We start from the raw sequence: 12,498 nt of genomic DNA, 5'->3' as shown, positions 1-12,498 counted from the left end.
ATGACGAAAGCACTCAAGTGGAGTGTGGGACGGTTCATTACAGGGACTAACACCTCATTACACCCTGGTAACACTCAGCTAAGTGGCTAATGCAGCTTTGGTACTCATTTCAAACTTGGAGACAAATAAATATCCAAGGATTAAAGTACACCAAATATTTTAGGAGTAGAGGATTTGTGCCAAGGAGGGTGAATTTTATTTTGGAGAAGGGGATCTGGCAGTGGCGGAATTATAGGGGTCGCTGAGATCGCAATTGCGACCGGGCCCCTTGCTGCAGGGGGCCCTTGAGGGCCCCCTGTACTTTTCGATAGAAGGAGCGGCAGTTGAGCGGCAGGGGCGGGCTGAGATGAGCTCCTCGATCGTCAGCCGAACTGTGCAGGGAAGGAGCTCGTCACATGAAAGTAGTGTGTGCTCTTTGTCTCCCCCTAGAGTGCAGTACCCGGCAGGAAGAGCCAAGGTAAATGTCTGCCGTTTTTTTTAATGACTATCTATCTACTGTGTGTGTGTGTGCATGCATGTGTGTGTATATGTGTGTGTGCATGCATGTGTGTGTGTGTGTGTGTATATGTGTGTGTGCATGCATGTGTGTGTGTGTGTGTGCATGTATGTATGCATGCATGTGTGTGTGCATGTATGTATGTATGTTAAAGTTGTTGTATACCCACTGTAATTTATTTTATTTTTTTTTAAACCTGAAAAGCAAAAGCCATAATCAGCTAGTATGCATCGCATACTAGCTGATTATGAAATACTTACCTTGGAACGAACCTGGCCCACGCCGAGGGAGATGTCATCTTTCCTCGGCGTGTCTTCCGGGTATCGCCGCTCCAGCGCTGTGTTTGGCTGGAGCGGCGATGTCGTCACTCCCGTGCATGCACGCAGGAGACTTCTCTCCGGCAAGGTCCGGCGGCTGCCGGCCCTTTAGCCGAAGATCCCCGCTGCGCATGTGCCGCTGCAGTCAGCAGCGTATTGCGGGGGGAATATCTCCTAAACCGTACAGGTTTAGGAGATATTCTTTATACCTACAGGTAAGCCTTATTATAGGCCTTATTATAGGCTTACCTGTAGGTTAAAGTGGTAGTACAGAGTTTACTACCACTTTACGGTGACCAGATGTTTAAAAGGAAATCCGGGAACATATTTTTTTTTTTACTAGTAATGGCGGCAATCAGAGACTCTCTGCCCGTTGCCGCCACCGCCCGCCTAACAGCCTGTCAAGTCTCACTCTCTGGACCCCCGGCTACTACTGGGTGGGGTGCGGAGGAAGATCACTCCGCCAGGGCAAGGCAAGGAGATAAGCAGGCAGGCAGCAGGCCGGGGCTTGAGCCAAGGCAGAAGAGGCATAATCATCAGAAAGGAGCACAGATAATGGAAAAAAATTATACCCCCCCTAAGCTAGTAGGAGCGGCGGGTGTGCAATTCAGATTTTTCTTTCTATTCTGCACTGACTGTCTTTGAAATTGCCCAAGCCCCTGTTTAAATCCAATCTGAGGACAAAACCGGGGACAGACTTGGTCAGGGGAAAGTGTTCTCAATACGGGGGCTGTCCCCAGAAACCGGGGATGTCTGGTCACCCTAATGTGTGTGTGTGTGTGTGTGTGTGTGTGCATGTATTTATGTATGTATGTATGTATGCATGTGTGTGTGCATATGTATGTATGTATGTATGTATGTATGTGAGTGCATGTATGTGCATATGTTTTATGGCTCTCTCCAGCCACCCCCTCTATGACTAATGGATAGATTCATGCATAGCATGAATCTATCCATGGTCACCGCTGCCACCCCCATATTTAGATGTCCGGCCCCTTTTCGGGCGCTGGGTGCCTGAATTACAGCGGGGGGGGGGGGTTTGAAGCACCCGATTAGAGCCATAGGCTCTAATAGGCTTCAAAATAGGTGAACTGCGAGCGCCATGCTGGGAGCTCACAGTCCACCCAGGTGTGTTAGGAAAGTGAATATTAATTTGCCCTTCTAACACTGAACCACCTCTCCACCAATCAGGTGTGCAGGTCTATTACCCGTCACCTGATTGGCTGAAACGATAGGAGCAGCTATTGGACGATTATCAGGAGGAGAGGAAGGGAGATGAGGACGGCAGGAGACGCATGAAGGACCCCGCTTGTGGCGGTCACCTGCTGCCCCACGAGACAGGGTAAGTTCTGGCCGAGCGGGCAGGGGGATTCACAGTGATGGCATTCGATGGCACAGTTGCAGCATGGCAGCATTTAATGGGCACACTGGCATTTGATGGGCACACTGGCAGCATTTAATGGACACAGTGGCAGAGTTTGATGGGCACAGTGGCAGAGTTTGATGGGCACAGTGGCAGCATTTGATGGGCACAGTGGCAGCATTTGATGGGCACAGTGGCAGCATTTGATGGGCACAGTGGCAGCATTTGATGGGCACAGTGGCAGCATTTGATGGGCACAGTGGCAGCATTTGATGGGCACAGTGGCAGCATTTGATGGGCACAGTGGCAGCATTTGATGGACACAGTGGCAGCATTTGATGGGCAGGGTGGCTGTAAATGAAGGGCACAGTGGCTGCAAATTATGTTTTTTTAAGAATTTTTCAGTTTGCTTACGCCCCCTAAAAATGTTGAGCACCAGCCGCCACTAGTTTATATGTGCGTGCATATGTGCATTTATATATATGTGTGTGTTTTTATATGTGTTTGTGTTTACATGTATGTATGCACATTTTATGTACGCGCTTTTAATCCTGACCCCCTATATGTGTACAATCAGAACCTATTTGTTTATTTATTTTTTGATTGTTCATAGTACCAGTAAAAAAAGTCTGTTCCTCCAAAAAGCGATCCATGCTCAGATCGCTTTTCAGAGGCATTTGACAGCCGGTAAAGAGGCAATATCTTGCCTACTGACCGCCTGTTTTAACCCCTTAAATGCATCATCGCTATGCTGCAACTGCACGCAATGCACACAGTTGCACGGGGGTTTGCAGTATAGCCCCATTCACCTAGGGGTATACTTCAAGGGTGCCCTGACTGGAAAAAGATTGAGAAACACCGACATAGAGCAACCGATGCCTCCATTTTCCTCCTGCAGCCGCTGAATACCTGCAGAAGGGAGAGGAGGAGAAGCAGGGGGAACTGGAGAAATCGGTTCCTTTATATGCAGCCACCCACTTGCAACCGGGTCCTGTTCCGCCAACGGGCTCAGAGAAAAAAACCCTGTCCGGGGGTCAGGGGGGCCCTTCATGGTTTCTTGCATCGGGGCCCTGAAGGTTCTGGTTACGCCACTGGGATCTGGGGGATGGAGGGGGCAAAGCATTGTGCTGAGAAGAGGAGTTTTAGCAGGGGGCAGATTTGTACTTGGAGTAGGTGGAATGTATGCTTAGCGGGGGGGGGGGGGGGGGGATATGCAGATTAGTGCTCAGTGTTTTTGTGGGGGGATTTTTGCTGACACGTAATGCTCAGTTTGAAATGTTCGCCCTGGGCTCCAAGTGACCTTGTCCCGTTGACTTGTCCTTAAGGTTCCCCTAACGCAGTGTTTCTCAACTCCAGTCCTCAAGGTGCCCCAACAGGTCATATTTTCAGGCTTTCCATTATTTTGCACAGGTGATTTGATCAGTTTCACTGCCTTAGTAATTACCACGGCTGTTTCATCTGAGGGAAATCCTGAAAACATGACCTGTTGGGGCGCCTTGAGGACTGGAGTTGAGAAACACTGCCCTAACGGAAAGTTCCTTCAAGGACTGCGCAGGCGCAAACTTGCCGACGGGAATCTCCGAACCTCGCCCGGCATCCAGGCTCATTTTTTAACATCCCCGTGGATTGGAGGATGTTAAAAAAAGAGCCAGGAGGCCAAGCGAGCGGAGCGAGGACGTGAGGCCGACTGGCCACTTTCCTCGAAATCCACGTCGCCCTAGATGCTGGCTGAGGTTCGGAGATTTCCGTCGGCAAGTTTGCGCCTGCGCAGTCCTTGAAGGAACTTTCCTGTTAGCCGGAACCATCTCGGCAGATCAGATTGCGCCTGCACAGGAACTTTCACGATAGCCGGAAAAATATCGGCAGATCACCGGCACTGCCTGCTCGGTCTCTGTGCAAGTTTTTCCTCCGCACACTGACCACAGAGGGTTTCTCGCTTTTTCACTGGTATTTTCCGATTGTCATGTCACTATCCCTCCCCACATTGTTCAATCATAGACTGTATATAAAAAAAAAAAGGGTAAGGCATTCTATACATGACAGCGATGCTTATTGCATGACCCCCTGTGTTCTCTGTGCAGAGGGGAAGCCACAAAACCTGGAAGATCCTGGCTATCACTGTAGTAGAACTGACTACTACTGGAATTTCCAGTTTCTCCAGAGCCCCATCAGATATGCATACTTACACTGTGCCAAGCTGGACCAATAGAAGTATGCAATAGCGATCATCCCTGGAGTTACATTTTTAACATTATGAGGGAGATTTACTAAAAGTGGAGCACACAGAATCTGGTGCAGCTGTGCATAGTAACCAATCAGCTTCTAGGTTTTAGCCTAGGTTCACATTGGAGCGATTTGTAATGCGATTTGAGAAATCAAATCGCATGACAAGTCACAGCCCATTGGAGGCAATGGCACTGTTCCAATCGGTGCGAAACCGATTTTGCGGCGCCGCATCGATTTGCAAAAGTAGTTCCTGCACTACTTTTGCCGATTTCAGGTGCGACTTTAATAGACATCTGTGTATGAAGCCACACAAATGTCCATCAAGTAGCACCCGAAATCGCGCTGACCTTGCTACTTAGAAATCGCGCTACTTCAAGTGAAGTAGTGCGATTTCAAAGTAGCATCAATGTGAACCAGGGCTTAGTCCTGTTCACAGCTGTGCAAATCACATGCGATGTCTGTGCGATGCAAATTCAGCCATACAGATTGTATAGCTGAATTTGCATCGCATTCGGTCCAAAAATCGTACAAGGCCCTTTTTTTGGTCCGCACCAGAATCGGATGGTATGGGTGTCATGCCATCCGATTCATGTCCGAACTGCCAAATGCAAAGCGATCTGGGGGGTGTCATTACCTTTGTATTGACACTCCCAGTGGTTCACAAATGGCTGTGAATTGCCTGCGAGTCGGGTGTGATGCCTCAGGCCTGGTTCACACCTATGCATTTTTTTGTGCGTTTTTAGTTTTGCAGAAACACACTACAGTCCATTTAACATGGTATCCTATGGGTCACATAGCTCCCAACTGTCCCTGATTTCAAGGGACTGTCCCTGATTTGGAGCTATGTCCCTCTTTCCTCCTCATTTGTCCCTTATTTTGTTCTGATTTATATAGTTGTATATAAAATGCACTCTTTATTTTTCAAAAAGTGTTTCCCAGCGCTAAACCTTTCATCCAATTTCTAAATGGTTGCATTTGAATTTCAAAAGCCAATATAAAGGAATAGTAGTGGTGGAAAAAAAAAAAAGAAGGAGGAGGGGGTGGGTCCTATGCATACATACTTTTGCCAATAGGTGTCCCTCGTTTCCATGTCAAAAAGTTGGGAGGTATGGGGTCACGTTCGCATCTGTGCATTTTATGGAAACGGCCAGGGACTTATTTTCTGTTTCCATAGACTTCAATGGATCAAAAGCATGTATTGAAAAATGCATCTGGAATATAGAAACTGCAACCTGCATACAGGTGTGAACCAGGCCTTAGTCGCAGCCCATGGATTTCAATGGAAGCCGTTAAAATCTATGTGACCTAAAGTCGAAGAAACTTTAAAAAAATACCTGCACTACTTTGATGCCATAGACTGCCATTTAAACTCTCAAAAGTCACATTTTAATGCTATCAATGAGCCAGTTGTGCAACAAAGTCGCAACGGTAATCGCATGACTATGGAGTCACACAAGTGTGAATGGAGCCTTATTGTCAAAGCTTAGTTGAACAAGCTGAAGTTAGACCCCTTTCACACTGAGGTGGTTTTCTGGAGCTTTAGCGCTAGAAATAGCCTCTGCTAAGCGCCTGAAAACCGCCTCCCATTCATTGCAGTGCGACTTTTCACTCTCAGGCGGGACGTTACCAAAAGTCCTGCAAGCAGCATCTTTGGGACGGGTTGGGAGCGCTGTATTTAGCACTCCCAAAACGCCATGGTAATGAATGGGAAAGCACTTCCGAAGAGCTTTGAAAGCGATACAAAACAAGAGGTTTTTAACCCTTTGGAGTTAAAATTGCCCCGCGGCGCTTTAGCGCTAACAGCAGGCGCTGTCAGTATGAAAGTGGTCTTAGAAGCTGGTTAGTTACTCTGCACAGTTGCACCAGTAGAAAATATCTGTGTCCTTATGTTTTATGATGGTCCATTCACACTAGGAACTGCATTGGAATCACACAGGAATGCTGTGCAGTTACTGTGCAATTCACATGCAGTTCTGTGCGATTTCAGCCACATTGATTTGGAACAGGCTGAAAATTGCACTACACTAAAAGTCATGCCTACACTAATTTTTGAAAATGCACTGCAACTGGATTGCATGGTACACGCTCCTTCATATTGAATGTGGCTTTAAAATCCTGCAACTTCATCTGAAATCGCACAATTTCAAAGCCGCATGGAAGACATCTGTGCTGCTTCATGCATAGGAGGTCTATGCAAGTCGTACCCAAAAATCACCAAAAGTAGTGCAGGAACTCAAAACGATGCAGAACCACAAAGTCGGTGTTGCATAGATTTGAACAGTGCCCTTGCCAACATTAGGGTGCGACCTGTCATGAAATTTGAACGAGGGCTTAAATTTGTAGCCATTTATTGCAGTGCACACTATAGTGGAATGAACAATGAATGGCAATGCACTGCACATATACCGTGCATATGCATGCTTTACGATAAGGCTCCTTTCAAGTTTTTTCCTGCGTTTTTTACCTTTAAATCCTTTGGGACTTTTCACACCACTATGCTGTGGGTACGGTGCGTTTTGAAAAGTCCTGCATGGTTGGTGCAGTTTTCAAAACTGCACAAAAAAAAAACACAAACACACACACACACACACACACACACACACACAGTGTGGCCGGAAGTGGGTGCAAATACCTACAGGTATCTTCACCCCCCTCCCCCCTGAAAGGTGTCAAATGTGACACCGCAGGGCGGAAGTTCCACTTTAGGGTGGAGCTCCTCTTTAAGTGCAAAAGGAGGGATCACGAGAATATTCCTGGAAGTGGGTGCAAAATACCTGTCTTAGACTGGTATCTGCACCCCCCTCCACCTGAAATGTGACACCAGATTCCAAAAAGCGGAAGTTCAATTTTTGGTACTGTAATTTGTCGCCATTCCACAAGTGTACACAATTTCAAACCATGACATGTTAAGTATATTTTTACTAGACATAACATCAGCTTTCACATTATGCAAAAAAGAAATTGGGTTAACTTTATAGTTTAATTCATAAAAGTGTATCCCCCCCCCCCAAAAATGCACTTGAAAGACTGCTGCGCAAATACCGTGTAGTACAGAATATTGAAACGATTGTCATTTTATTCTCTAGGGTCTCTTTAAAAAAAAAAAAAAAAAAAGTATATATTTTATTAATTTATTATGATGTTTGGGGGGTTCTAAGTAATTTTCTAGCAAAAAATACAGATTTTAACTTGTAAGCAACACATGTCAGAAATAGGCTTAGGCATGAAAGGGTTAAGTTGCAGCTTGCACAACCACTAAAACACATTAGGTACATAAATGTCGCAAAAACCTCCAACATACGATATCATTTTTTATATTGAGTACACTTACACATTATAATCATATGATTTTTATTTTACTTAAAAAAAAAAATCAAAAAAAAAAAAAAAATATGTATTTATTTTTTAATAATAATAATAATAATAATAATAATAATAATAATAATAATAATAGCCACCCATAGGGGTTTTATTTACAAAAAGACAAATCCACTTTGTACTACAAGTGCACTTGGAAGTGCAGACGCTGCAAATCTGAGGGAAAAGATCAGAAATGAGGGGAAGCTCTGCTGATTTTATCATCCAATCATGTGCAAGCTAAAATGCCATTTTCTATTTTCATTGCAGGTCCCCCTCAGATCTACAGCGACTTTACTTTCAAGTGTGCACTTGTAGTGCAAAGTGGATTCACCTTTAGTAAATAACCCCCATAGTGTCCCCAAGACTTACCCAGAAAATGGTGCAGTATGCGATGAGGGTGAACTTCAGGCACAGGTAAGGGAACCTGGAACAGTAGCGAACCTCTCCGGTAGCCATGAGTTGAGGTGAGTGGTTGCGGCTCAGGTGAGGGCGATGAATGAAAACTCAGCACAGGTGAGGCTCAGTCCATCAGTCATCAGTGTTCAGACCTGTATTATCTCTTCCACCATGCACAGGTAAGAACCAGCTCTTCCTCCTCCTTCTAGTAATTCTCCCCTGCAGCAATGTTCAGTGTGTAGAGAAGAGCCTGTCCTCCAGTGTCCCAGATTGTCACTTCTCATGTTTCTCCGCACTATAATTCCCATACATTGTCTGCCTAATGTGTGCTGGAGGGGAACTTGTGTGCAAGTGACAGAGGGAGTGTATGGAAAGCTGTAGGGGAGTATGGGAGTGCCTAGTAGAGGAGGGGGGTGTTTATGTAGCTGTGTGGCTGTGCTGAGCCCTGTCTGGCAGTCTATGCTCTCAGATGGTGTAGTAGTGGAGTTAGTAGGGTGTTGTTGTGTATGTCAGGTGCACAGCTGAGTCACAGTAGGAAACAGGAAGCTGGATAATAATCTGGGAGAGCGGAGCAGGGTGTGATGGCTGCTGGTGTCTAGAGCAGAGCCAGCTGCATGGGTTGTCCTCCTCTAGGATGGCAGAGGGTCTTCCCCCGGGTGGGGGTTTGGCAGCGTCACATCAGCTTGTTGCTGAGCCTCCTCCCAGTGTGACACCGGATGACCACACAGCCTGTTCATCACCCATCCAGAGTATGTCAGCTGAGGAGACAGGCAGGGCTGGCGGTGTCCTCAACGCTTTCAGGGAATACGCCCTACGCGCTGATCCTTTAATGTCCATTACATACTCCCGATATATTTTCTTTTTTTAACCCTTTCAGATCTCCAATTGGTCGTAGATGAGACAGACGTTAAAATCTTTGCTCGAAAAAATGGTTCCGGAAGCACATATGATTCGATTGTTCGATTATACGTACACTTAGGGAGTCGGAGCATAGCCAGATATCAGCTTGGATCCAGAGGATCCATTGCAGGCCAATCAGTTCTTCTTGATTGCCAATTTACTTGCTCTTGGTGCTGGAAATTGTTATAATTTCTTTTTTTAAACGAATGAAAACCGCTGTAAAAACGCACCAAAATTTCAATTTTTTTCACAGGTGCAGGCAACCCAAAAACGCATCTGAAGCATAGTAAAAACGCATAAGCTACAGAGCAGTGTGAAGGGGCTCTTAAGCATGTTGTGATGTGATTAAGGCCTGATTCACACCTATGCATTTTTAGTGCATTTTGCAGATTTGCACTACAGTCCAGTTAACATGGTTTCCTATGGAACACGTTCTGTAGAGCAAATCTGCAAAATGCAAAAAGCACTAAAAATGCATAGGTGTGAATCAGGCCTTAATCACATCACAACATGCTTAAGAGCCCCTTCACACTGCTCTGTAGGATATGCGTTTTTACTATGCTTCAGATGCGTTTTTGGGTTGCCTGCACCTGTGAAAAAAATTGAAATTTTGGTGCGTTTTTACAGCGATTTTCATTCGTTTAAAAAAAATAAATTATAAAAATTTCCAGCACCAAGAGCAAGTAAATTGGCAATCAAGAAAAATTGATTGGCCTGCAATGGATCCAGCCTTATGCCCCGTACACACGATCCGAAAATCGGACAAAAAATACCGCTTTTGAAGCGATCGTACGATAATCGGATTGTTAGTACAGAGCTTTTCAAGAGCCGTTCACGCAAGTTTATCTGATTATTATCCGATCGGACAAACAAGAAAAAAATTCTTGTATTATACCAGATCGTACAATTTTCGTTTAATCAGTACAGTTGGCGTCCAAAAATACAATAGAAATACATGACATCACTTCCGATAATATTTTTTTTATTCTGTTGTACGAGAATTTTTGTAACTTTAGTAACCTCTCCATTTTCGATATGCGACTAGCATACAAAAAAATCTAACGCTTGACCGTCAGAAGATTTACCCCTCCCCCTTCATGGACAGGCCATTTTTCGCTAGAAAAGATGGTACCAGCTAATGTTGGAGGGGGGACGACGACGACACAAAAGCGATTGATCCAGAGGATCCATTGCAAGCCAATCAGTTCTTCTTGATAGCCAATTTATTTTCTTTTGGTGCTGAAATTATTATTATTTTTTTTATTAACCATTTCAGAAGACTTGCCTACACCCCCTTCCCCCTTCATGACCGGGCCATTTTTAGCAATGTGGCACTAATTGCACAATCATGTGATGCTGTACCCACAAAAATTGATGTCCTTTTTCTCCCCACAAATAGAGCTTTCTTTTGGTGGTCTTGGATCCCCTCAAAAAAAAAGACAACTTTGAAAAAATAATAAAAAAAATAGTTTTACTTGGTCTGCAGGAGGATCCATGGCAGACCAATCAGTTCTTCTTCTTGATTGCCAATTTATTTGCTGGAATTTTTTTTGTGCAAAAGTTATAGCGTCTACAAACTATGGAATTTTTATTTTTTTTTTATTTTTTTTACTAGTAATGCTGGCAATCAGCGACTTATTGCAGGACTGCGATATTGCACCCGGCCTTCTTCTGATACTTTTGGGGACCAGTGACACTATTACAACGATCAGTGCTAAAATTATGCACTGTCGCTGTACTAATGACACTGGCTGCAAAGGGATAACATTAGGGGCGATGTTAACTGTGTGCCTAGCTGGTGTTTTACAATACTGTGTTATGTGCTTTTACTAGGAGAAGAGATGGAATTTATTCCCTGCTTCGCAGGAACGCAAACTCCATCCCTTCCCTCTGGTCAGAACGGCCATCTGCCTTATTTACATAAGTAGATCGCAGTTCTGTCTCTGCCTGACGATCGGCGGGTGCCAAAGTACATCGGGTTCCCTGCACCCGTTGATTGGCTCCTGCTGTGTGTAATCGCATAATATAAAATAAATATGTGTATAATAAATAGATTATATATAATCTATCTCTGCTATAGGATCGACCTAAAGTGGTTAATTTGCAGGTATTTATAATGCTCCAACAATTTATATTGCACCTTAAATATATTGTACATTTGCATCAGTCCCTGCTCTCAAGGAGCTTGCAATCTAAGGTCCTTGTCTTCCATGCATTCATACACATACTAGGTCCAATTTAAACAGGAGACCATTAACCTACCAGGATGTCTTTGGAGAGTGGGAGGAAACCTGTGCAAACACAAGGAGAACGTGCAAACTCCATGCAGATAGTGTTCTGGTCAGAATTCAGATCAAGTACCCTGGTGCTGCAAGACAGAAGTGATAAATGTTTGGCAACTGGGCTTACCTCAAAGTATTCACGCAGGACTGCCGCCACTGCAATCAAATGTATGCTCTGTAGATTCCTTCTACTGTATGTAAACCCGAGGGCCAATCGCACTTATGTGCTGAAGTTATTGTAAAGTCTACTTTCATTTTCCTAAAATAAAAGGTTTATACTTATCTGCTCTGTACAATGCTATTGCACATTGTGGTGGTGCTTTGCCTCCTCTTCTGGGGTCCCCCACTGGTGCTCTCCACTTCTTTTCTCCTGCATGTGCCCCCATAGCAAGCCACTTGTAATGAGGGCGCACATGCAGGCACATGTCTGAGCTGGGCTATGTGCATCCATAAATGCACGTAGCGCTGCTCTACCTCACCCTCCGCTCACGCCTTACTGTTGCTCCCGTTGCTCTCATTTATGTCCTGTGAGCCCAATAAGATAGAGCAACGCTGCTGAGGAAAAAAATCCTCTTTAAAGCCCAACTCTGGGAAAATTAAAAATTATCCCTTACTCTGTGCTCTGTAAGAGTTAATTGTTCATTTTTTATTTACCTGATTCTCAGCAGATGGCGCTCCCTCGCGCTGTAGACCGTGGGTCAGCAACCAGTAGTCCGCGGACAGGTGACTGGTAGATCGCGGTCTGGGCTCACTGACCCGCCATTCCAGAGCATCAAACAGAGTGCAATGCAGAGGGGCTACTTGTAAAAGTAGAGCTGTAGTAAGGAGCAAGAGCCCCATAAGCGATGCCTTCTCTGTAGTGCCGGCTCCTGTCCCATGCGGAGTGATACCAACTGCACTCCACCTCTTATTCTGGCTATCAGTCTCCAGAGTGGTGCCAGCAGCAGGAAAGAAAATGTCTTCAGGTCAGTGTGAAGCAATACACTGGGCATAATAGCAGTGTTGTGTTGCTTTCTCACCGCCTGCTTTAACCCCCGCAGAAGAATGCAGTTGCGGGGTGCTTGCAGAGTGGTACCATTTACTTGACTTGAGTCATGATTGGCACGCAGTAACACCCACCGAAAGCAACAGGGGGCTTAATTCCTGCTGCAGCATGTG

At 45.1% G+C, this 12,498-nt stretch overlaps 1 protein-coding gene across 1 annotated transcript in view; it reads right to left on the bottom strand.

The window, feature by feature from the left end:
- Positions 1-8,896, bottom strand: part of TSPAN15 (tetraspanin 15) — a 60,688-nt gene extending 51,792 nt beyond the window's left edge. The window contains exon 1 of the mRNA XM_040323312.1: positions 8,132-8,896. Within this exon, the coding sequence (XP_040179246.1) occupies positions 8,132-8,218 (87 nt within the window). The 5' untranslated portion in view covers positions 8,219-8,896. The remainder of the gene's footprint in view (positions 1-8,131) is intronic.
- Between the last annotated feature and the right edge of the window lie 3,602 nt (positions 8,897-12,498).

Source organism: Rana temporaria, chromosome 9 (genome assembly GCF_905171775.1).
Source record: "Rana temporaria chromosome 9, aRanTem1.1, whole genome shotgun sequence".
Taxonomy (NCBI): Eukaryota; Metazoa; Chordata; class Amphibia; order Anura; family Ranidae; genus Rana; species Rana temporaria.
This window is presented reverse-complemented; position numbering and strand designations above follow the sequence as displayed.